Source organism: Oncorhynchus tshawytscha, linkage group LG07, assembly GCF_018296145.1.
Source record: "Oncorhynchus tshawytscha isolate Ot180627B linkage group LG07, Otsh_v2.0, whole genome shotgun sequence".
In the NCBI taxonomy this organism is placed as follows: domain Eukaryota; kingdom Metazoa; phylum Chordata; class Actinopteri; order Salmoniformes; family Salmonidae; genus Oncorhynchus; species Oncorhynchus tshawytscha.
Window position 1 is genome coordinate 10,048,812 of NC_056435.1, and position 24,346 is coordinate 10,073,157.

Consider the following 24,346-nt stretch of genomic DNA (forward strand, 5'->3'; position numbering starts at 1 on the left):
ATTCTTGACCTGGGCCTAAAGTAGCGCAATGGGGAATAGGGGGCCATTTGGGACATAACTTCTGTGGCTCTAACAGTCTGAAGTGTCCATCTACATCCATGTTTATCATCAGTTCTAGGCTGAAGATGTTTCCTTTCTATTTCTGGACCTGCGTGGCACACCCCTGTTGCTACTTATGCTCATTGATATGACCGGTTGGTTTCCATGGATATGCTGCTGTTCTGAGCCTCAGGATTGCAGATCGCAGTTTGAATAGAATGTATTCGGAACACGGCTTCCAAACTGGAACCTTCCACGGTCCATATCCATCACGATCTGAATCTAAATTCATATTCACCAATAAATCAAAGACGTGACGCATACGCAGTGTTATACAAAATGGAAGGCAAGTTTGAATCTACTGTATTGCATTTTTAATATTGCTTAAAAAGAAAACGTGGAAGAGATACCGTTTTGATGACAGATCTATTCTTAACATTTACAACATCAGTTTGTTTTTCCCTCATCCACAAACTTAACTATTCATTTTCAACTTCTATAGAACTGGGTCATGATCTAATTAGGCGTTGTGAACTTTGCCGTTACTCAGACAACCTGCAAGTCCTCTGATGTTTTACTGGTATAGTGCACAATGACCAAAACCACTTCAAGCAAAAAGAGCCCATTGATTTTGGCAGGTTTGGTAGATTGGCCACAGGGATACAGGCATCACCCTTAAATAAAAGGCAGGGTCTTTCTTGTGCCATAGCCGTGTTTGAAAGCATCAATTTATGACTGATCGACAAATAATATTAAGTAGTTATATAGGATGCAAGGTTATTTCTAGATCAGTCAGTCAGTCTGCAGTTGCCGACTGCAGCGTAAGTCGATCTCAAACACGACCCCCTGTCTCTGCTCTACTGCAGATCCAAATGGCGCCTCCAGTCGAACAGGTTAGCTAGGCCCCTGCTCCTCTTCCTGCTTCAGTCTCTTCCTCAGATGCTCACCAATAGCTGCCAGAGGGTTAGTCTTGCTGTGTGCCAGGTTCTTCACAGCTTCACTAAACCGACTGGTCTCACTCTCCCTGAGATCAAAACAAAACACGTAGGTCGTACGGTACTAACAAAATAGAAAATAAGAGAGACATAATAATGGTAAAAGTAAACAGCAGATGGGCAGTTTATTATCTTGGTTGCGCTGATAATCAGCAGGACAACATTTACATTTAAGCTTCATGTCATTTTCTCATGGAGAAAAACAAGTTAGACATGTGATCATCAGTGGTGGTTTGGCCATGGTCGGGTACAGGTCAATGTGAGGTCTTACAGGAGTTTGCGTTTTTGTGCTGGCTTCATCAGGCTGAAGTCTGTTGGTTCCGGCTTCTTCTTCACTGGCCTGAGAGGGACAGACAAAATGACAAAGATGGTCAAAAAGTGATTGATTTCATATGGAATGATTATGGTTAAAAAATTTAAAAATACACACTGCTCAAAAAAATAAAGGGAACACTAAAATAACACATCCTAGATCTGAATGAATTAAATATTCTTATTAAATACTTTTTTCTTTACATAGTTGAATGTGCTGACAACAAAATCACACAAAAATGATCAATGGAAATCAAATTTATCAACCCATGGAGGTCTGGATTTGGAGTCACACTCAAAATTAAAGTGGAAAACCACACTACAGGCTGATCCAACTTTGATGTAATGTCCTTAAAACAAGTCAAAATGAGGCTCAGTAATGTGTGTGGCCTGTATGACCTCCCTACAACGCCTGGGCATGCTCCTGATGAGGTGGCAGATGGTCTCCTGAGGGATCTCCTCCCAGACCTGGACTAAAGCATCCGCCAACTCCTGGACAGTCTTTGGTGCAACGTGGCGTTGGTGGATGGAGCGAGACATGATGTCCCAGATGTGCTCAATTGGATTCAGGTCTGGTGAACGGGCGGGCCAGTCCATAGCATCAATGCTTTCCTCTTGCAGGAACTGCTGACACACTCCAGCCACATGAGGTCTAGCATTGTCTTGCATTAGGAGGAACCCAGGGCCAACCGCACCAGCATATGGTCTCACAAGGGGTCTGAGGATCTCATCTCGGTACCTAATGGCAGTCAGGCTACCTCTGGCGAGCACGACTGACCCACCGCCAAACCGTTCATGCTGGAGGATGTTGCAGGCAGCAGAACGTTTTCCACGGCGTCTCCAGACTCTGTCACGTCTGTCACATGTGCTCAATGTGAACCTGCTTTCATCTGTGAAGAGCACAGGGCGCCAGTGGCGAATTTGCCAATCTTGGTGTTCTCTGGCAAATGCCAAACGTCCTGCACGGTGTTGGGCTGTAAGCACAACCCCCACCTGTGGACGTCGGGCCCTCATACCACCTTCATGGAGTCTGTTTCTGACCGTTTGAGCAGACACATGGGCCTGCTGGAGATCATTTTGCAGGGCTCTGGCAGTGCTCCTCCTTGCACAAAGGCGGAGGTAGCGGTCCTGCTGCTGGGTTGTTGCCCTCCTACGGCCTCCTCCACGTCTCCTGATGTACTGGCCTGTCTCCTGGTAGCGCTTCCATGCTCTGGACACTACGCTGTCAGACACAGCAAACCTTCTTGCCACAGCTCACATTGATGTGCCATCCTGGATGAGCTGCACTACCTGAGCCACTTGTGTGGGTTGTAGACTCCATCTCATGCTGCCACTAGAGTGAAAGCAACGCCAGCATTCAAAAATGACCAAAACATCAGCCAGGAAGCATAGGAACTGAGAAGTGGTCTGTAGTCCCCACCTGCAGAACCACTCCTTTATTGGGGGTCTTGCTATTTGCCTATAATTTCCACCTGTTGTCTATTCCATTTGCACAACAGCATGTGAAATGTATTGTCAATCAGTGTTGCTTCCTAAGTGGACAGTTTGATTTCACAGAAGTGTGATTGACTTGGAGTTACATTGTGTTGTTTAAGTGTTCCCTTTATTTTTTTGAGCAGTGTATATATATATATATTTTTTAAATGGTAGTTAGGACCACAATGTGCTATTCATGTGTGATGGTTCCAGTCAGTGCCATAGTTAGGACTTTCCTGTATGTGTTTAGTTATTTAGGACTGGGGCCAGACAGACGAGTATTTCATTTACTAATAACAGACAGAGATGGAGGCAGGCCAACTGAGCTGATCCATTCTGGCCTTGTCCAACAATTAACCATGCCAAGTTGTGATGTAACAGAAAAACCTTGTTTTCTATGGCAAAATGGATGTTGAGTTTACCAAACACATCAGCAAAGACATAACAAGGGCACGACGGGACAAAACATGTGCTCTTGTGAGTTGTGACACGTTTGACAGACAAGAGTGAAAAGGGGTAGACACGGACTTGCTTGCGAATTAAAACTATTTCAATCCAAATAAATGTGTTTTTCAGCAAAAGAGGTCATGGGAACTGCAGCTAAGTTGGAGGCAGTGGGGAAGCCAAAGGTCAAAGGTGAAAACAGCCTTGTGGAGCTACAGTAAACACACAGTCTAGTCTAAAAAGGTCCATCCAGGACAGGACAGCTACAAGAGTTCAACGCGGGAATTAATCAAATATTATCATCATAAATATCAACTCTTCTCATAATAACACAGATGGAACACAACTGAGAACTTGATATCGTTGGCAACTGAAGAGTGAATGTGTTGGCTGAAGAGCTAGTTAGTCAATAATGCCTGAAGGCATTGGCAACTGGCGGCCCATGGGCCGTACCCCTTTTTGTAGGCCTGCGGAACAATTTAAACAACAAACAAAAAACCTCAGTGGCGAGATATCAACTTATTGTTGAGAGTTAGAATAGAATACACAAGGTGCACAAGGTTTCAAAAGTTGGTTGTGCATCAGTCACTCAACTTGCCCATGTCAACCCCAAAAAATGTGATTGGTCAATTAGTCTAGTGGCCAGCTATTTAAACTTGTAGTAAGCATGGTCGAATTACCGACCGGGTTGGGATCCATTCATAATCAGTTATGATATTAAAAACTGCAAACATTTGCATCCAACCCATGACAAAATGTGTAGAATTGCAGGAAACTTAAAACATACATTTTTTTCTCTTCGCCGTCACGAGGGAGGCCGCTAAAAAGTTTTGCTCACAAGGTGAGGTAAATAATTCAAATACTGATCTATATTGTATGCTAAAAAAAAGGAAATTGTCTTAATTTATAGTAATGCAATTGCACAGAGAAATAGATTTTGTCTAACAAATAATACCCCAGGACCAGTGGAAGAAAATAGCCCATAACACAAACATCTACCAGCATATTATACAGTTGGTATGGGGATCTTTTCTGCTCATGCGTTCTCATTTCAAACCCACCCCTCGTGTGCGTGGCCAAGGAGCTTAATTGTCATGTCATCTGACCAAATCACTGGTTCCAATCCAAGCGCCAATGCTGTTTAGCAAACTCTAGGTGTTTACATTTGCTGGATGACATGAAAGTATAGCTCTTGGGCCACACACACCCGTGGTAGGTTTGGCTTCGAAATGAGAACGCATGAGAAAGTACTCAAACGTCTACAGATGCACAATCGAGAGCATCCTGTCGGGCTGTATCACCGCCTGGTACGGCAATGGCTCTGCCCACAACCGTAAGGCAGAGGGTCTATCTCAAGGCCATCAGACTGTTAAACAGCCACCACTAACATTGAGTGGCTGCTGCCAATACACTGACTCAACTCCATCAGCCACTTTAATAATGGAAATTGATGGAAAATATATCACTAGCCACTTTAAACAATGCTACTTAATATGTTTACTTAGCCTACATTATATGCCTCTTACTGTGAGATGTTGTCCCACTCTTCCACCAAGGCACCTGCAAGTTCCTGGACATTTCTGGGGGGAATGGCCCTATCCCTCACCCTCCGATCCAACAGGTCCCAGACGTGCTCAATGTGATTGAGATCCGGTCACTTTGCTTTCCATGGCAGAACACTGACATTCCTGTCTTACAGGAAATCAAGCACAGAATGAACAGTATGGCTGGTGGCATTGTCATGCTGGAGGGTCATGTCAGGATGAGCAGTAAGGGTACCACATGAGGGAGGAGGATGTCTTCCCTGTAATGCACAGCGTTGAGATTGCCTGCAATGACAACAAGCTCAGTCCGATGATGCGACCGATGATGCTATGACACACCGCCCCAGACCATGACGGACCCTTCACCTCCAAATCGATCCCGCTCCAGAGTACAGGCCTCGGTGTAACACTCATTCCTTCGACGATAAACGCAAATCCGACCATCGCCCCTGGTGAGTCAAACCGCGACTCGTTAAAGGGCACTTTTTGCCAGTACTGTCTGGTCCAGCGACGGTGGGTTTGTGCCCATAGGCTACGTTGTTGCCGGTGATGTCTGGTGAGGACCTGCCTTACAACAGGCTTACAAGCCCTCATTCCAGCCTCTCTCAGCCTATTGCGGACAGTCTGAGCACTGATGGAGGGATTGTGCGTTCCAGGTGTAACTTGGGCAGTTGTTGTTGCCATCCTGTACCTGTCCTGCAGGTGTGATGTTCGGATGTACCGATCCTGTGCAGGTGTTGTTCCATGTGGTCTGCCACTGCGAGGACCATCAGCTGTCCGTCCTGTCTCCCTGTAGCACTGTCTTAGGCGTCTCACAGTACGGACATTGCAATTTATTGCCCTGGCCACATCTGCTGTCCTCATGTCTCCTTGCAGCATGCCTAAGGCACGTTCACGCAGATGAGCAGGAACCCTGGGCATCTTTCTTCTGGTGTTATTCAGAGTTAGTAGAAAGGCCTCTTTAGTTTTCATAACTATGGTCTGTGACCTTACTTGCCTACTGTCTGTAAGCTGTTAGTGTCTTAACGACCGTTCCACAGGTGCATGTTCATTAATTGTTTATGAAACATGACCTGCCAAACCGCACTCAACACCAGACCGCTTAACCCGGAAAACCAACTGCACCAATGTGTTGGAGGAAACACCATTCAACTGACAACCAAAGTCAGCCTGGAGGCGCCCGGCCCACCAAAGAGTCACTAGAGCGCAACGAGCCAGGTCAAAAATCATCGGAATGGAAAAAGAACAAACGTTCCATTCCTTTAACATGATCTGCCTGGTCCCGTTTGATCTACTCTATGGAGAATTCCAAAATTATAACTTCAGTCAGGGAGGAATTCCAGTGTCACACAGCTGGCGGTCATAAGCCGGTCTTGTTCACACTTCACACACACACTTATAGTCACTGCTGACATCTCTGGCCTTTGGCTTATGTTAGGATCCCTGTTTCACACTTCAAATACATCCATATGTCAGCCTGACAGAACAGTATTAAGCCTTACGTTACTTCCTTGTATGAATATACAACGGGCATGTCAAAAACGGGTTCAAAAGCAATTCGCCACATCCATCTCCTGGTCTTCATCAAAAGACTGCCTTTCACCAGCAAATAACCTTTCTCCGAGACTTGTTCTCGATCTTCTCTATAGCGCCTGCTACTTCGGACTCCTGGGAAAATTAACTTGTGAGAAGGGAGCTAACCTCGCCACTGCCTAGCAACCGTGTCTCCATGGACTCTGATGGAAGGCTTTGCAAGAGCCACGAGGCTAATTGCATGTATTGGAACAGTCTAAAGGGCCCTTTTATACAACCTATATGGTGCATTGCTTTTTTTTTTTTTTGAGTCTGATAGTTACAATTAGGAGGTAGGCCTGTGTGTGCTCCGCTGAGCCCCCATCTTGTTTTACTCTATCTTTAAGCTGAAGAGAGAGGGAGAGGGACACAGATAGAAACAGACAGGAAGGAGCGAGACAGAAAGAAAAAAAGAGAGCGAGAGAGAGAAAGGGAAAGAGAGAGAGCTGTAAGCACATTAAAAAAACAAAAGCAAGGCATTGGCTCCAAGGCATTAAGTCATACAGACATTTATGACTGATTGAAAAACTGCCCATTACAATAAACAAGCTCCACTGAGGCTTTCCCGAGCTGAATTTGACTGCAATAAATAACCCTGGAAGCATCCAGAAACCAAAGAGGAATGGTATAATGCACAATTGAAATGTCCTCAGAACGAGATCAGACTTCATTCACTTGCAGGAGCGCCGTTGGGAGGCGGCTTCTTCCCCTCTTATTTAGTGCATTTTACGGCATAATCTCACCACTGGTGTATTCATTAGTCGAATTCCATTGCAAAACGTTTGGTGTGTTTAGCGTTTACTCTAGGAACCAAAGGGAATGAAACGGGGAGGGACCTACCTGCATTTGTCTAATAGAAAGGTTTTGTGAAAGACCAAAATGTTTTGCGAAAGACCAACATTTTTGCAATGGAATCCAGCTAATGAATACACCCCAGTCCTCTTCCTTCTTCCTCTGTTTTGAACGGAAGTCAATTGCTCCCTTATTATCTTGCAACCTTGCCACATCCGTCCTCTACGCCTCAAAACGACTTACTAAAGCCTGGCTAACTGTGCTGAAGGCCATACTGTAGAGGTAGGGGAGTATTGTGTGCTGTGGCACTCTGGTTCTGTCATAATGTACTGTGTGGAAAATATATGGGAATGTCCATCCAGGTCATTCCTGTAACATGGCTCATTAAACCCAGTGACAGCATCCTGAAGCACTGCTGCTGGGCTGGCCCCTGCTACCAGGGGCCCCTGAGACCCAACTAAACACTGGGACATTATGAGCTCATGTATTCCTGTGACAAAAATGCTAAGAAAGAACTAAAACAGAGGATTGAAATTCACTTGGATAAACTCAACTTGACAAAAGGCAGACAAAGGGTTGGACAGGGTGAGGAGAGGACAGAGTGACAAAAATGGAACCTATGACATGACATGGTGGTAAAGAAAATGATGACCCATTTCATGGATGAAACAAGGCTCTGCTAGACAAACCAACAGCTGTAAGAACAGTCAGTGGGTGTGAGGAAAAAGAGGATGGTGTGAAATCATAGCATTGTTGGAGTTGTTCCCCAGGGATATGTACTTACACACGGTTCTTTCTGGAGGCCTTCCTGGAGGTCTTGGTGGTGGAGGGGATGAGCTGGCAGAGTTCTGGCAGGGCGTCTGCCAGCGGCCTCATGTCACCCACAACGGGCATGGCTGCCCTCTTAGCCTGGGCCACTTGTTGCTCCTTGGCCAGCTTGATGGAGCTGATCTCTAAATATCACACAAAAAAAGCATTTAAATCAAATCAAACTTTAAATGCCACATGCGCCAAATACAACAAGTGTAGTGCTTGCTTACAAGCCCTGAAATGCTTACAAGCCCCGTGAAATGCTTACTTACAAGCCCTTAACCAACAGTGCAGTTCAAGAATAGTTAACAAAATATTTACTAAAGTAAAAATATACTGAAGTAAAAAAACATTTTAAAATGATAAAAAGTAACACAATAATGAGGCTATAAACCGTGGGTATCTGTACCGAGTCAGGGTGCGGGGGTACAGGTTGGTTAAGGTCTTTTGTACATGTAGGTAGGGGTGAAGTGACTACGCATAGATAATAAACCGTGAGTAGCAGCAGTGTGTAAAAGAAATAGGGGGGGGTCAATGTAATAGTCCGGTGGCCATTTGATTAATTGTTCAGCAGTCTTATGGCTTGGGGGTAGAGCTGTTGAGGAGCCTTTTGGTTCTAGACTTGGCGCTCTGGTGCCGCTTGCCGTGTGGTAGCAGAGAAAAGTCTTTGACAATTTTATGGTCTTTCCTCTGGCACCGCCTATTATATAGGTCCTGGATGACAGGAAGCTTGGCCCCAGTGATGTACTGGGCCGTACTCACTACCCTCTGTAGCGCCTTATGGTCGGTCAGATGCCATTCCAGGCGGTGATGCAACTGGTCAGGATGCTCTCGATGATGCAGCTGTAGAACATTGAGGATCTGGGGACCCATGCCAAATCCTTTCAGTCTCCTGCAGGGGGAAAAGGTATTGTCGCGCCCTCTTCACGACTGTCTTGGTGTGTTTGGACCATGCTAGTTCGTTGGCGATGTGGACACCAAGGAACTTGAAACTCTCGACCCGCTCCACTACAGGCCCGTCGATGTTAATGGGGGCCAGTTGGGCCCACTTTTTCCTGTAGTCCACGATCAGCTCCTTTGTCTTGCTCACATTGAGGGAGAGGTTGTTGTCCTGGCACCACACTGCTAGTTCTCTGACCTCCTCCCTATAGCCTGTTTCATCGTCATCTGTTGGGGCAGTCTTCGATTTGAGTGTGTCTAGGGTGTCTGGGAGAATGCTGTTGATGGGAGCCATAACCAGCCTTTCAAAGCACTTCATGGCTACTGACGTGAGTGGTATGGGGCGGTAATCATTTAGACAGGTTACCTTCGCCTCTTTGGGCACTAGGACAATGGTGGTCTGCTTGAAACACATAGGTATTACAGACTCAGTCAGGAAGAGGTTGAAAATGTCAGTGAAGACACATGCCAGTTAGTCCCCGCATGCTTTGAGTACACGTCCTGGTAATCCATCTGAATTCTGACCTGTTTAAAGGCCTTGCTCACATCGGCTACCGAGAGCGTTGTCACACAGTCATCCAGAACAGCTGGTGCTCTCATGCATGCTTCAGTGTTGCTTGTCTCGAAGCGAGCATAAAAGGCATTTAGCTCGTCTGGTAGGCTCGCGTCACTGGGCAGCTTGCGCCTGGGTTTCCCTTTGTAGTCCATAATAGTTTTCAAGCACTGCCACATCCGACGAGCATCAGAGCCGGTGTAGTAGGATTCAATCTTAATCCTGTATTGACGCTTTTCTTGTTTGATGTTTCAGGAAGGTTACAATGTTTCCATCATGGCACAAGCAGCAGAGACTTACTGTATGTCAAAGATGTGCCTCCACAACAAGCCTTACCAAGATTAACTATAACCCTTTGTAGAGTGGCATTTATACACTACATGAACAAAAGTATGTGGACACCTACTTGTGAAACATCTCATTCCAAAATCATGGGCATTTAATATGGGGTCGGTCCCTCATTGCTGCTATAAAACAGCCTCCACTCTTCTGGGAAGGACCATTTATCACAAGAGCATTAGAGAGGTCGGGCACTGAGGTTGGACAATTAGGCCTGGCTCGCAGTCAGAGTTAGCATTCTCCTGGCATCCGCCAAACCTAGATTCGTCCGTCGGACTGGCAGATTGTGAAGCGTGATTCATCACTCAAGAGAACGCGTTTCTACTGCTCCAGAGTCCAATGGTAGCGAGCACTACACCAATCCAGGCGACGCTTGGCATTGCGCAGGCTTGTATGCGGCTGCTCGGATGGAAACCCAGTTCATGAACCTCCCGATGAAAAGTTACTGTGCGGACGTCGCTTCTAGAGGCAGTTTGGAACTTGTTGCTCCCAGATGTTTCCACTTCACAAGAACAGCATTTACAGTTGACCGGGGCAGTTCTAGCAGGGCAGAAATTTAGATGAACTGACTTGTTGGAAAGGTGGCATCCTATGACGGTGCCAAGTTGAAAGTCACTGAGCTCTTCAGTAAGGCCATTCTACTGCCAATGTTTGTCTATGGAGATTGCATGGCTGTGTGCTTGATTTTATACACCGGTCAGCAACAGGTTTGGCTGAAATAGCCAAATCCACTCATTTGAAGGGGTGTGCACATACTTTTGTATACACTATATCGTGTATGAGGACAATCTCTTTCTCTTGAGATTGAAAACATATGGTTAAAAGCATTGTGGTTTGGGCCTTTTGGCTTTCATCATAGAGTGGTGTTGATCCCATCCATTTCAGCCATGAGTTATGATTGACTATGAGCCGTACGGTTTCTGATGTGCAGACTTGCCCATGTAATTGACTGTGACCATATCAGCGGCAAAACACTAAATCCGACATCACCACAGACTTGAACAAATACTGTGATCAGAGCAAGGGAGGAATATTCAAACCAGATGTCATCGGTACAGACGTACAGTTTGTGAACAGGTGAAAATTGAGGCGCATTAAACTTTATGGCTTTCAGTATCAATTCTGACTTTGGTGGATACAACCAGATCATAGACAGGACGTGTTGAAAGGTATTAAAATGTCTGCTGATAAATTATTCGCCGTTCATGTCATTTAGGCTAATCCTTAGGCTATTTCCAGATTGTGTAGAACTGTAGCTAGATGCTTGATTGAATTGCCACTTCCGTCTCTTATTTAGGCTAAATGAAGGAACACATGGGGCATTAAATCACCTCTGTGGAATATACAGTCAGAATAATAACCCTTATTCGTCAACACATATTTTGCACATCCTCATCAGTACAGATCCAGAGGACCCCCATGCTGCAGATACAGACAGCCCTGCCTCTTCCTGGAATACAGTTGGTCTACGTCAGAAAAGCAATTATCCGATTTTTTTCTTTCTCTATTTCTCCTTGTTAATTTCCGAAAACTGCAGAGGTCTGAGGCTCGCAGCCTGTCTCTAATTTCAGACGGAGTCAAAAGAATCATTAGAGCCTAATGATATGCACAGAGGAGACATCTTGTGCTACACAGAGAATTGATTGGATCAGCATATTGGGTTACTAAGTGATCACAATTCTAGAAAAGTAGGTGGTGGTGTTAAAAGCGCAATCTGGGATCTGGGAATCTGTTCAATGGTCATTTCAGAGGGCTGCTGGTGTGCTGGCTAACAAATGCCAGACTGTAGCTTTAAAAAGGGGTTGTAAATACATCAACACAGCTAGCTCTGTCGCGGGCTGGCGCAGCGCAGAGACCTCAGGTTCTCAGGAGAGATCAGTGGGGATGGAGCTCCTCATCGCACCGACCTAATGCTGTTATGTCCTGAAGGCATCTATATCTTGCCTTTCAAACATTTGATTTTTGAACACAAATAGGCATAATCCTACATTTGATAAAATCAAACTCTTTTGGGAGAGCGCCCCAATGTCAGGATTAAGGAGTGTCGAAGACTCCAGCCACCCAAGTCACAGACTGTTCTCCACAGCAAGCGGAACCGATGCACCATGTCTAGAACAAAAAGTACCCTGAACAGAGTCTACCCCCCCCCCCAGCTATAAGACGGCTAAATTGTTAGTTAAATAGTTAACCAGTTGCTTACCGGAATATCTGCATTGAGCCTTTTTGCACAAACCTCTTGACTCAGCACATAAGCTGCTGTTGCTGTTTATTATCTATCCTGTTACCTAGTCACTTTATCCCCACCTATATGCACATATCTACCTCAATGACCTCGTACCCATACACGTTGACTCTGTACTGGGTACCCTGTGTATATAGCCATGTTATTGTTACTCATTGTGTATTTATTCTTTGAGTTATTATTTTTCTATTTTTTCCTTGTGCTATTTTATTTCAATTTCATACGCTATTTCTATTTAGCATTGTTGGGAAGGGCCCATAAGTAGGCATTTCACTGTTAGTCTACACCCGTTGTTTACGAAGCATGTGACAAATAACATTTGATCTGTTACGGAGTCCCCTGCCTGTGAGTCTTATCACTTAATGAAGCTCACTCCACCCAGGCCCCAAACAGTGCCAGGGATCAAGGCGTCATGAACTGGCTCCCCAATCTCCTATTGACCTTTGTGACCAGGCCACCGGTTGCTAGCATCTGGTGGTTGCTAGGGAACCGGACACAGTCCTCTTGCCTGCTCAGAAACCTACTCAGTCTCTCTTCAAGTGGACATGTGTGATGGTGTGTGGGCAGAAGTGAGTACCACTATTCGGCCCATATTATTACTACTCTTGTATCTGCTTAACCATTCAGTATCATGATATGTCTATTATAGACAGTATATTCATTCATCATCTCACTTTGTACAGAACCACATTAGTCACATACGTTCCTGCCAATAAAGTTCCCGATTGTGTGTAACTCTGAGGGTGCCTTACTCCCGCTGACAAGGAAAAGGTGTCCGTGGGTCACAGACCAGTCAAATAGGAGAAACAGTACGAGTCAGATCTATGTTACGTTATGATAATACTCACTGTTAAGCCACCTGTCTCGTCGCTCCTTCATCTTCTCTTTCTTCGTCTGCTGCTTCTTCTCCTCCGGGGCTGTGAACAGACAGAGTGAGTGAGTGAGCATCCACAATGTTACACTGATACTTCACACATTCAATAAGAGAAAACTTACCCATGAGGGTACCCACAATGTATGTGAAGAGGTCATCATCAACAATAGAAAATATCATTCAACGCCAATTCAATTCACCAACATTCAAAGCAATTCACCAACATTCAATTCAATTCACCAACATTCAATTCAATTCACCAACATTCAAATCAATTCATCAACGATAAAGGAAGAGTGGCAACTTTTTTTAAATGCTTTGGAAATTGAAATGTGGCAGGTCTTTTTCCACAAGATGAATGGAACCAGTAAAAATGTTCCCATTGCAAAATAAATAATTCACAGTTGAATAGAATTATAATAACAGATTTGAGTTTGGGGCATAAAAATGGACATTTCCCAGCGAGAGCTTGATTGGACAGGAAAAAGAAAAGCCCGTAAAACTGTAAGCCCAACGGGAGAAAGTAATCACAGTATTGTTGTGAGCACCTCAGAAGAAGATATGGCTAGATCAGGACATGTGGCATGTCCTTCCTGGTTCAAAGGCATGGAGAACGGGGAGAGATACCGTCGGAGGGGGGGTTGAGAACAGAAAACACTACCTATTATATCTATCTATTTCCCCTCTTTAGAAAAACATCCTGGGATGGAATATTTTCAGTAATTGGGACAAGCAAGTTGAGGGCCCCCTGTGCTTAGGGTAGCCCCAGTGGTGTGTGTGTGTGTGTGTGTGTGAGCATTTGTTCCCATCTCTGCCCTTCCTGACAAAGAAAGCGCTATCACTGACACTGGGCGATAAGAGCAGAGGTTATCACACAGACAGTTGCTTGCTGTAGCGCAATGACAAATAACAGATGCTGGGCAGTACGCATATGGTCACTGTCTACCATATCACTGGAGTGTCTAGTGGAAAACGTACACATTTGAGAGAGAGAAAATGAGATGGAGTTGGTAAAGAAAAGCAAATCACTCATTTAAAACTACAGTACAGCGGTTGAATTGTTTTGAACACAAAACATGACCTTGATATCTGACAGGGCAGGTGACAGTATTTTGTGGTGTGCTTTAAAAAAATATATTTTAAAAAATCAATCCCTGTGATTTCACGCTCTGTTGACGAAAGAGAGAGAAACAGGATTGATGCGCTGCTCCATGACTTTGGGAAAATTAAGTGTCCGTGTTGCAGCCTGGCCCTATACAGTTGGAGTCATTAAAACTCGTTTTTCAACCACTCCACAAATATCGTGTTTACAAACTATAGTTGTGGCAAGTTGAATAGAACATCTACTTTGTGCATGACACAAATTATTTTTCCAACAATTGTTTACAGACAGATTATTTCACTTAAATCACAATTCAAGTGGGTCAGAAGTTTACATACACTAAGTTGACTGTGCCTTTAAAAAGCATGGAAAATTCCAGACAATGATGTCATGGCTTTAGAAGCTTCTGATAGGCTAATTGACATAATTTGAGTCAATTGGAGGTGTACCTGTGGATGTATTTCAAGGCCTACCTTCAAACTCAGTGCCTCTGCTTGACATCGTAGGAAAATCTAAAGAAATCAGCCAAGACCCCAGAAAAAAATTGTACACATCTACAAGTCTGGTTCATCAATGGGAGCAATTTACAAAAGCCTGAAGCTACCACGTTCATCTGTGCAAACAATAGTACGCAAATATAAACACCATGGGACCAAGCAGCCGTCATACCACTCAGGAAGGAGACGCGTTCTGTCTCCTAGAGATGAACGTGATTTGGTGCGAAATGTGCAAATCAATCCCAGAACAACAGCAAAGGACCTTGTGAAGATGCTGGAGGAAACAGGTACAAAAGTATCTATATCCACAGTAAAACGAGTCATATCGACATAACCTGAAAGGTCGCTCAGCAAGGAAGAAGCCACTGCTCTAACACCACCATAAAAAAGCCAGACTACGGTTTGCAACTGCACATGGGGACAAAGATCATACCTTTTGGAGAAATGTCCTCTGGTCTGATGAAACAAAAATAGAAATGTTTGGCCATAATGACCATCGTTATGTTTGGAGGAAAAAGGGGGAGGCTTGCAAGCCGAAGAACACTATCCCAACCATGAAGCACAGGGGTGGCAGCATCATGTTGTGGGGGTGCTTTGCTGTAGGAGGGATTGGTGCACACAAAATAGATGGCAGCATGAGGAAAGGAAAATTAAGTGGATATATTGAAGCAACATCTCAAGACATCAGTCAGGAAGTTAAAGCTTGGTCACAAATGGGTCTTCCAACTGGACAATGAACCCAAGCATACTTCCAAAGTTGCGGCAAAATGACTTAAGGAAAACAAAATCAAGGTATAGGAGTGGCTATCACAAAGCGCTGACCTCAATCCTATAGAAAATCTGTGGGCAGAACTGAAAAAATGTGTGTGAGCAAGGAGGCCTAGAAACCTGACTCAGTTACACCAGCTCTGTCAGGAGGAATGGGCCAAAATTCACCCAACTTATTGTGGGAAGCCAAGTTAAAGAATTTAAAGGCAATACTACCAAATACTAATTGAGTGTATGTAAACTTCTGACCCACTGGGGATGTGATGAAATAAATAAAAGATGTAAAAAATAATTGTCTCTACTACTTTTCTGAAATTTCACATTCTTAAAATAAGGGAATTTGTACTAGGATTAAATATCAGGAATTGTGAAAAACTGAGTTTAAATGTATTTGGCTAAGGTGTATGTAAACCTCCGACTTCAACTGTATATAGCTAATAGAGCCTACTGATGGAATTGGCTTTGTAATTAGCAACGCCGCAGTCCTTGACTGACATGTCTGAGAGATCGGTAAAGTGGAACTCAATGGGACCCAAATGCTACACGCCGCAACATCTCTAGTAGAGACCTTTCTTACTCTCATTTTCCTTATGTCAACACACAGTGCCACAATGCATCATCTCCGAAAAGGCGACATTGTACCCTGGGATCTCATTTTAACAGGCTCGTACAGCACTTTTGTGGTTGCCTATTCAGCGACAATATGTTATTCCTGTCAAACTGAACAAAGTAGATCTGTTTCGTTTTGATAGATGTTGTTTTCGTCTGCCAATGACAATAACCACGACGATGGATCAATAACTAGGTCTATTCATCCAGACCTTTTCAGATGAATCACGTCGTCATCATTACCATGACATTTTGTAGATGTCGTATCTATCATTAGTGTTCAATTAGAAACGTCCAATCATTGAATGGCAGCTTGAGGTTACAGCATTGTGCAGAGCAGACACGGAGAGCCTGGAGATGTTGTTTAATGGGGCACCACTCCCTTCACCTCCCCGATCAATAGCATCTCATTTAATGACGCAGATGAGCTTCTGTTAAAATGTTGGATATAGCCTACGGACAGGTGGTACGAGGCAGTGACATGGGTTGCAACCCGCCTCTGTTTTTGTAAAACGCTGAGGGATGGGCCTGGAGAAAATGTGACCACTCTCAAATTCATAGACGGAGCTAGGGATGCAAGGCCTGACCATCCATGATCATTTTTCTTGGTTTGTTTTAACCATGTTTTCAGGCAATCCAGTGTTTGTTTACATTTGCACTCTTTACAAACATTGGAGTAAACAAGCTTATATTTTTGGGGTATGATCGTTGAACTAAGCTAACAAGGCATGCATAAGTTATATTCTTCAACGGGGTATGTCATTAATTATATCAAGTCCAAAATTGGAAGTAGCAATTAAGGATTCTAGCTTTAAGGTACTTCCAGTTGAAACGTAAGCTTTGAAAACACAGTCCTCACGTTGCATTTCGAAAAACAGATATTTGGTACAACAGAAAGACATTAAAAACACATGGGAACGTGCGAGTGTGCTGCAATTGGCCATTGGGGTCCTAATCACTGTACTGGGTTGAGTGTAGCTACTATGTTACTGGCTATGACCCCACTCTCAGAGGGTGTCTCGGGGGGGGTTCTGTTATACAACAAAGAAAACAGTATGTCCAATTCACACGTGTATAACACACACTTCTACATGTGTGAAATAGGACATAAGAACCCCCCTAATGACTATTAATACATCTGTACTGTGCCAGTCCATCTCTGAATCTAGCTGCCTTGTAGAATGTATTTCAATAGGTACTGTAATGTGTTAGAAATGGATTTGACTTATCAACAAAAGTGAGGAGGAAAGGCAGGATAGAACTATTTCCAATCATGTTATGATAATACAATACACAGTGCCCACGCTGTAGAGGCAAATCAATTCTTCAGCCTACATTTGTTGGGGAATGACTCTCCACTAACGATAGCAGGAAGGGAAAAGAACTAAAGGAGAGGAGTGGGCAGCGCGGTTGGCAGGGGGAGCTGGCAGGGATGTCCGGGTTGTGTGGTCGTAGCTAATATCATTCTGCGGCAATGAAACTGTCAGTGTGGGACAGTGGGAGTAAGTCACAAGTGAGAGAATTCATATAGTGTTTGTTTGTCATTCCCCTGCCTCCTCCTCGCCTATCCACGGCTATTAAAAACATCCTACAGCTTCTCTCCTTATGCAAACATCCATTATGGTATGGGACCAGGGTTGGGGTCAATTTCATTTCCAGTCAATTTCGAAAGTAAAGCAAATTCAGATCAATTTTTTTTCATTGAAACGCACTGGGAATAATTTGAATTGTGGTTTCAGCGTACTTCCTGAATTGAAATGGACCCCAACACTGGTATGGACTGTCCCAATAATAGCTTTCACAATAGTATTCAACATTGAAATTATGCCAAGTGGAATGATTCACTTTGACAAATAATCTACATTGAGGTAATGTCCTCCATATCGGAGTTATGCTCCAGCTAACATGGTTAAAAGTGCTCATGCTGGGTGAGTGTGCTGCTGCATTGGCCTGCTTTCCACTCTGTCCTGCTGCCCTATCTACAAGGTTGAAAGTAGAGGTCGACCGACTATGATTTTTCAACACCTATACCGATTATTGGAGGACCAAAAAAGCCACAACCGATTAATCGGCCGATTTTTTGCGATGTATTTGTAATAATGACAATTACAACAATACTGAATGAACACTTATTCTAACTTAATATAATACATCAATAAAATAAATTTAGCCTCAAATAAATAATGGAACATTATTGTATTTATTATTATTATTTTTTTTTAAATTGGCCGCTTTGACGATTAAAAAAATAAATAATTATATGTTTTTTAAATATTCCTTTAACTAGGCAAGTCAGTTAAGAACACATTCTTATTTTCAATGACGGCCTAGGAACGGTGGGTTAACTGCCTCGTTCAGGGGCAGAAAGACAGATTTTCACCTTGTCAGCTCAGGGATCCAATCTTGCAACCTTACAGTTAACTAGTCCAACTCAATAACGACCTGCCTCTCTCTCGTTGCACTCCACAAGGAGACTGCCTGTTACGCAAATGCAGTAAGCCAAGGTAAGTTGCTAGCTACCATTAAACTTATCTTATAAAAAACAATCAATAATAATCACTAGTTAACTACACATGGTTGATGATATTACTAGATATTATCTAGCGTGTCCTGTGTTGCGTATAATCTGACTGAGCATACAAGCATACAAGTATCTAAGTATCTGACTGAGCGGTGGTAGGCAGAAGCAGGCGCGTAAACATTCATTCAAACAGCACTTTTGTGCGTTTTGCCAGCAGTTCTTCGTTGTGCGTCAAGCATTGCGCTGTTTATGACTTCAAACCTATTAACTCCCGAGATGAGGCTGGTGTAACCCGAAGTGAAATGGCTGGCTAGTTAGCGCGCGCTAATAGCGTTTCAAACATCACTCACTCTTTGAGTGAAGTCTAAGTCACTCTAAGCCTTGGAGTGGTTGTTCCCCTTGCTCTGCATGGGTAACGCTGCTTCGATGTGGTGGCTGTTGTCGTTGTGTTGCTGGTTCGAGCCCAGGGAGGAGCGAGGAGAGGGACGGAAGCTATACTGTTACACTGGCAATACTAAAGTGCCTATAAGAACATCCAATAGTCAAAGGTTAATGAAATGCAAATGGTATAGAGGGAAATAGTCCTATAATAACTACAACCTAAAACTTCTTACCTGGGAATATTAAAGACTCATGTTAAAAGGAACCACCAGCTTTCATATGTTCTCATGTTCTGAGCAAGGAACTGAAACGTTAGCTTTCTTGCATAGCACATATTGCACTTTTACTTTCTTCTCCAAACACTTGTTTTTGAATTGTTAAAACCAAATTAAATATGTTTCATTATCTACTTGAGGCTAAATTGATTTTATTGATGTATTATATTAAGTTAAAATAAGTGTTATTTCAGTATTGTTGTAATTGTCATTATTACAAATACACATTTTTTAAAATCGTCCGATTAATGGGTATCGGCATTGAAAAATCATAATCGGTCGACCTCTAATTTATACCATAGTATACTATAGTATTTTTTTTCATGTGGGTAACTCTACCTAGCACAATAGTTTTCAAAATTGATACTTTCGAGTCAAAGTATCGATACAATATCATCCAAAATAATATACACATGCGATATGTAACTGTATCGATTTTTTCCCCCCATCACTACTACAAAAGACACAGTGTGACACTGACTCCAACTAACCTCATATACACTGTATATATGCCATTTAGCAGATGTTTTTATCCAGTGACTTACAGTCAGGTTTGCATATATTTTCCTTATGGGAGGCCCCAGCGGGAATGGAACCAACGATAATTGGTGGTCCAAGCGCCATGCTCTACCAACTGGGCCACACCCAACCACAACCTAGATCTACTGAAGTTACCTACTCCCTTCTCGCTGACAGGATGACCTCACCAATTCCCAGCCACCCACACTGCTGTTGCTGCCATGGCGATTGATGAGTCAGGACAAGACCCAGCCCCCACATCACAAATCAGGGTCATTCTTAACCCCCGGGGTATATCACTGCAACTAATAAATCCTTGCCGAAAATCTCTAACCTTATATCGGAAACTGCTTCAATATCACAGAGTTTATCTCAAGCCAAAACATGGTGGCGGAGAAATTATCAAACCAAGCGAAAGTATTTTCAGCGCTCTCTTTTCATTTCTACGTGAATCTTCAGCCCAGGCTCAGATACAGCTCTTCCAGCAGCAACACACACACCAACTTTCATCACAGGCCAGTTCCTTCCTGCCAGGTCCAATCTTTAATCTGCCACCGCAGTGTCGACAACAAATGTGTTGTCCTGCTGTAACAGCAGAGGTACAGGGGCCAGATAGGCATCGCTACTACTGCTGCATCCCCGTCCCTGACAGCCCTGGTCCTGAACTGCTGATGGGTGAAGCCCGACCCGACCTGGGGCCGTTTGTGGTGGGGTAAGAGAGACTTACTTACCACCTCCCTGGTCCTCCCTGTTCCCCCAGAGAGGATTGGGTTCTCAGCACACAGTGAAATAGATAGCACCGATGAGATCGCAAGAAAGGAATTTCACTGTACTAGTGCACGTGACAAAAACGTGAAACTTGATTAGGCTTTATTGTGAGTGATTGGGAGAATTCCATATTTCCTTTCCTGCTTGGGTTTGCCCCCGCTTAGCCTCTCTGCTTTCCACCTTTTCTCTGGCTTAATTGACAGGCAGCTCTCTGTTAGGTGGAGGAGAGGAGGGGTAGTGCCTTTGGGGCGCTGACAACAAGATAAAGAGGTGGTTTCACCGGGTCCCGGCTCAGATACTGATATCCCCTATTAAAAGTGCAAAAGAGGGCTCTTTGTCAAAACAGAGGTGGTCACTGAATGATCAACTGCCGCAGTCATCGCTTTTAACATCACGCCGTGGTATGGCAGCAAGGAGTTCTGCTCTTTGAAACAGAGATTGTTCTGTTCAAGACGCACGTAGCACAGAATACATGGAAGTGAACAGGGCTCTACAGTGCGACCGTTTTACTCGCATATGAGCCTAGATATTTTGCTGTGTGACCTGGCGTCCTGGCAGATTCACACTTGCACCATTACTACAAAGAAAACAGCTTGTTGCCTTAAATATTTTGAATTGTGCTCCTAAATTGTATAACTTAGGTGTACACATGCTCCTTGTAAAATAATATTTTTTTAAATGTCAGCGTAGAGCCCTGGTGAAGACTATGAACTAAAGCAATTGAATAGGCCTAAAAGAAAATCAACTGCAGAGACTGAAAGTCAGGATGGGAAATGTTAAAAAAAAAAAAAAAATATCTAACCTTTATTTAACTAGGAAAAAGGCACGCACAAACATGCACACACAAAGTGCCAACAAATATGCCAAGCACCAACAGTAAGTGTGCATAATAATACTAATTAAATCAATCGAATTAAAAGTGGCAGATAAGAGTTTATATCTGCTCGGATACAAGCCCCCAGGGGGACCTACAACAGGCAACGGATGAAAAGACATGACACACACACAGCATTTGCTTGCTTCTTTCTGCTCCGGCAGAGAGAACAGAGTATTTTATAATTAACAGCATAGCAAAGTAGAGTGGCTAGCTGGACAGATGCCCAAACAGAAACCAGAGGGGCTTTAATCCCTGTGGGCAGAGAGACACCGCTGAGGACAGGGTGATCGCGAAGAAGAACCAAAATAAATGTAATATTAATGTAGTAGAGTCAGTGAAAGTGAATTTGGGATCCTTCAGGTGAAAAACCCCTATTAACACGACAACGTGACAGCGTTTAGCTGAAGTGATAAGCTGTAGGCTAAAATAATTGCTCTCTATTACGCCGGCGCCCTTCCGTTCCCTCATTGTTAATGTGTAGAAGGAGGCAGTGCTTTAATCACAGCAGCTTTCACAGCTAGAAGAGCCTACAGTTCTCAATGTCTGTCTGCTTAGATGAGATGGGAAAAAATCCAATTCGTACCATTTCCGTGGACAGGAATGAAATGCAGCATTCTTAATGAACCCTTACTTATATCGCCTCAATTTTCCTTTCCCACTAATGTAGTGTCAAATTAGATTTTGCTTTCCAGAACCTAGTTACCATTTCACAAAGAGGCCAATATACAGACACTGTTTTGGGAAAACAAGAGCACGCTGACAAACATTTCACCATGGCAACAGATGGAATACTGCATCTCATTGCCCTGTCCTTTTTTAAATTTATTATCTCATACACTTGTCATCAGCCAGGAAATCACTTGCTTTAATTAGTTAGCCTAATCAATAGACATAGCTAAATATACCCGCCGTTATTAGATCACACACATCCAATGTATTAACACACCCTGTTAGTTTTGACGCAAGAAAAGGCTGAAGACGGAGTACTCGTTAGCAGTGTGTGTGCGTCTGCAAGCGAGTAAGAGAGCAAGAAGAGGAAAGAAACAGCAGAATGCAGAAACGGAAGCTATTTAAATCCTTGCTCACTAGCTACAGGGAACAGCCAGACACCATCTCCAGAGATCGAGCGAGCCAGCCAGGGACCGGGCACCCCTGAACACCCCTCCCACCATGCACTACAGACAAAAGCCTAAACAAGCAAGAGACAACAAGACATTGGAACAACCTTGATGAGAAAGACAAACAGTAAAAGTGACACTTAACGCAGCTCTCTTGACAGTCTTTCTGACAAAGAGTCAGGGCAGACTACTACACGCTGTGTATCGACATAATCACTGCTACACTGTAATACACAAGGGACAGGAACACCTGATGCTTTCCCATGGGGCCGCAGCGAGGTACCCGACCAAGAGAACTACACCCTGCAGCACCAGCCTCCTCTGTGTCCGTCAGTGGTGCCACGACTCATCTAGTCTGGGAGGAACACTGATGCAGGCAACTGAACAGAACCTTGATTTCGTGCATTAACTATTTATGCTGCAGAGCGGCTATAAATAGAACCAGTCCTCTGTTGTCTAACAAGGAAGACGGGCTTCTTGCTGCAGCTCTGCCACTGCAGCTGGAGTAAGCTGCTCTGACTGACTTACATTGGGCTTGAGCTTATTCAAAAAGAGCCTAGGTCTCAAGAGGGAAGAGGTTGGCGGGCGCATCGTTTCTTATCTATAGGTTAACATCCTACTTACTTTTCTTCATTACAAATGTTATACCAATGCCAAGCAATATACTGCATAGACTGAGCTGTTGCCATCGCTAAGCAATATACTGCATAGACTGAGCTGTTGCCATCGCTAAGCAATATACTGCATAGACTGAGCTGTTGCCATCGCTAAGCAATATACTGCATAGACTGAGCTGTTGCCATCGTCACATCACAAGTCACTTGCCGTCAAGTGATTCCTTTGTATTTTCTGCCCTCTTGTGGTAGAAGAGAATAACATATTGTGTTCAGAAAAATACTATGTGCCTGGTTGATGTTGCTGGAAATAAAACAATGTCTCCTGGACGTTTGGGGGAGCTAAAACGTCACGAAAATGAAATGCATGTACTTGAAGGTAGAATATGGTTCGTTGTTGAGACACACAGAGAAGTACTCTCGTGCAGATTTCCACTGATTAAGTGGCTAAATATTTGGTTTGACAATCAAAGTGTCTTTACCTTTCTGTGCAGGTGTAACAGTGTCATTGGATGGTTCTTCAAACTTCAGAGTTTGCACGAGGGCTTCAGGGCTGATGTGTGTGCCAGCAAAGATTCCTCTTGGAAAGGAACTCAGTGGGGTCTGTTGGAAGAGAACATCCACATTGACACCCAACATAAATATATTGGAGGGGAAAAAAACACACTTCAAAGTCATTTCTCTATAGTCAGCTAGGTTGATCCCATGAACATGTATGTATACATTATGATCCTAGCTAGCTAGTGAAATAGATAACTGTTAGCTAGCTAACTGTTCTAACAATAGTTTTAGCTCCAACGTTAGCTAAACCATCTAGAAGAGACGCAGTTGGCAAGCGAACGTTAAATTATGTGTTGATAAAATACCTTCGCGTTTTCATCCTTCTTTATGTGCAACTGTGCATTGTTTGTTTTGTTTACATCGAAGATGAATGAACCACTTGGAATCGGTGCCTTTTCTAAATCTGTGGATCTTGCGCCACCGGACGGTGGACTGTCAAGTTTAACCGCAGCCTGATGAAGCTTTTCACGGACACGCTTTATCTTTCCAACCATACTGCCTTTTAGTTACTGAGTTCAATAAAGATACGATCTGTCTCCGAAGCCACATTCATGCTCGAGCTAGCTAACAACGTGGAAAATCTTTTGACAACAAAATGTGCGTCTCTGTGATATGTGACCGGGGAGAACAATTGTGTGCAAACTATATTTCCGCCTCTTCCTCACAAAGTCCCGCAGTGACTGATGGAGTGGGCAAAAAAAAAATAGGCCTACAAGAAAACAAAATGGGTGAAGTAAATCACGACCATGTATCTAAATTATTAAGATGATAAAATGTCATATGTATGTCATCTTTGTATATATAC

At 43.6% G+C, this 24,346-nt stretch overlaps 1 protein-coding gene across 1 annotated transcript; it reads right to left on the bottom strand.

Annotated features, from left to right (window-relative positions):
* Positions 1 to 398: 398 nt before the first annotated feature.
* On the bottom strand, positions 399 to 24,180 carry LOC112253786 (protein FAM207A). The gene is made up of 6 exons (XM_024425773.2): positions 23,847 to 24,180; positions 23,463 to 23,583; positions 12,906 to 12,974; positions 7,959 to 8,127; positions 1,306 to 1,374; positions 399 to 1,063 (listed from the first exon to the last, which is right to left on the bottom strand). Exons 1-6 carry the CDS (start codon positions 24,033 to 24,035, stop codon positions 934 to 936), a joined length of 747 nt encoding a protein of 248 aa, XP_024281541.1. The 5' UTR covers positions 24,036 to 24,180; the 3' UTR covers positions 399 to 933.
* Positions 24,181 to 24,346: the final 166 nt, after the last annotated feature.

Excerpts from the sequence above, each read along its gene's own strand:
- LOC112253786 (XM_024425773.2), bottom strand. The coding sequence starts at position 24,035 with ATGGTTGGAAAGATAAAGCGTGTCCGTGAAAAGCTTCATCAGGCTGCG. Across the intron at positions 1,375-7,958 it reads GCCTCCAGAAAGAACCGTGT|GCCAGTGAAGAAGAAGCCGG; the intron begins GTAAGTACATAT and ends TGTCCCTCTCAG. Across the intron at positions 1,064-1,305 it reads GCACAAAAACGCAAACTCCT|GGAGAGTGAGACCAGTCGGT; the intron begins GTAAGACCTCAC and ends TTTTGATCTCAG.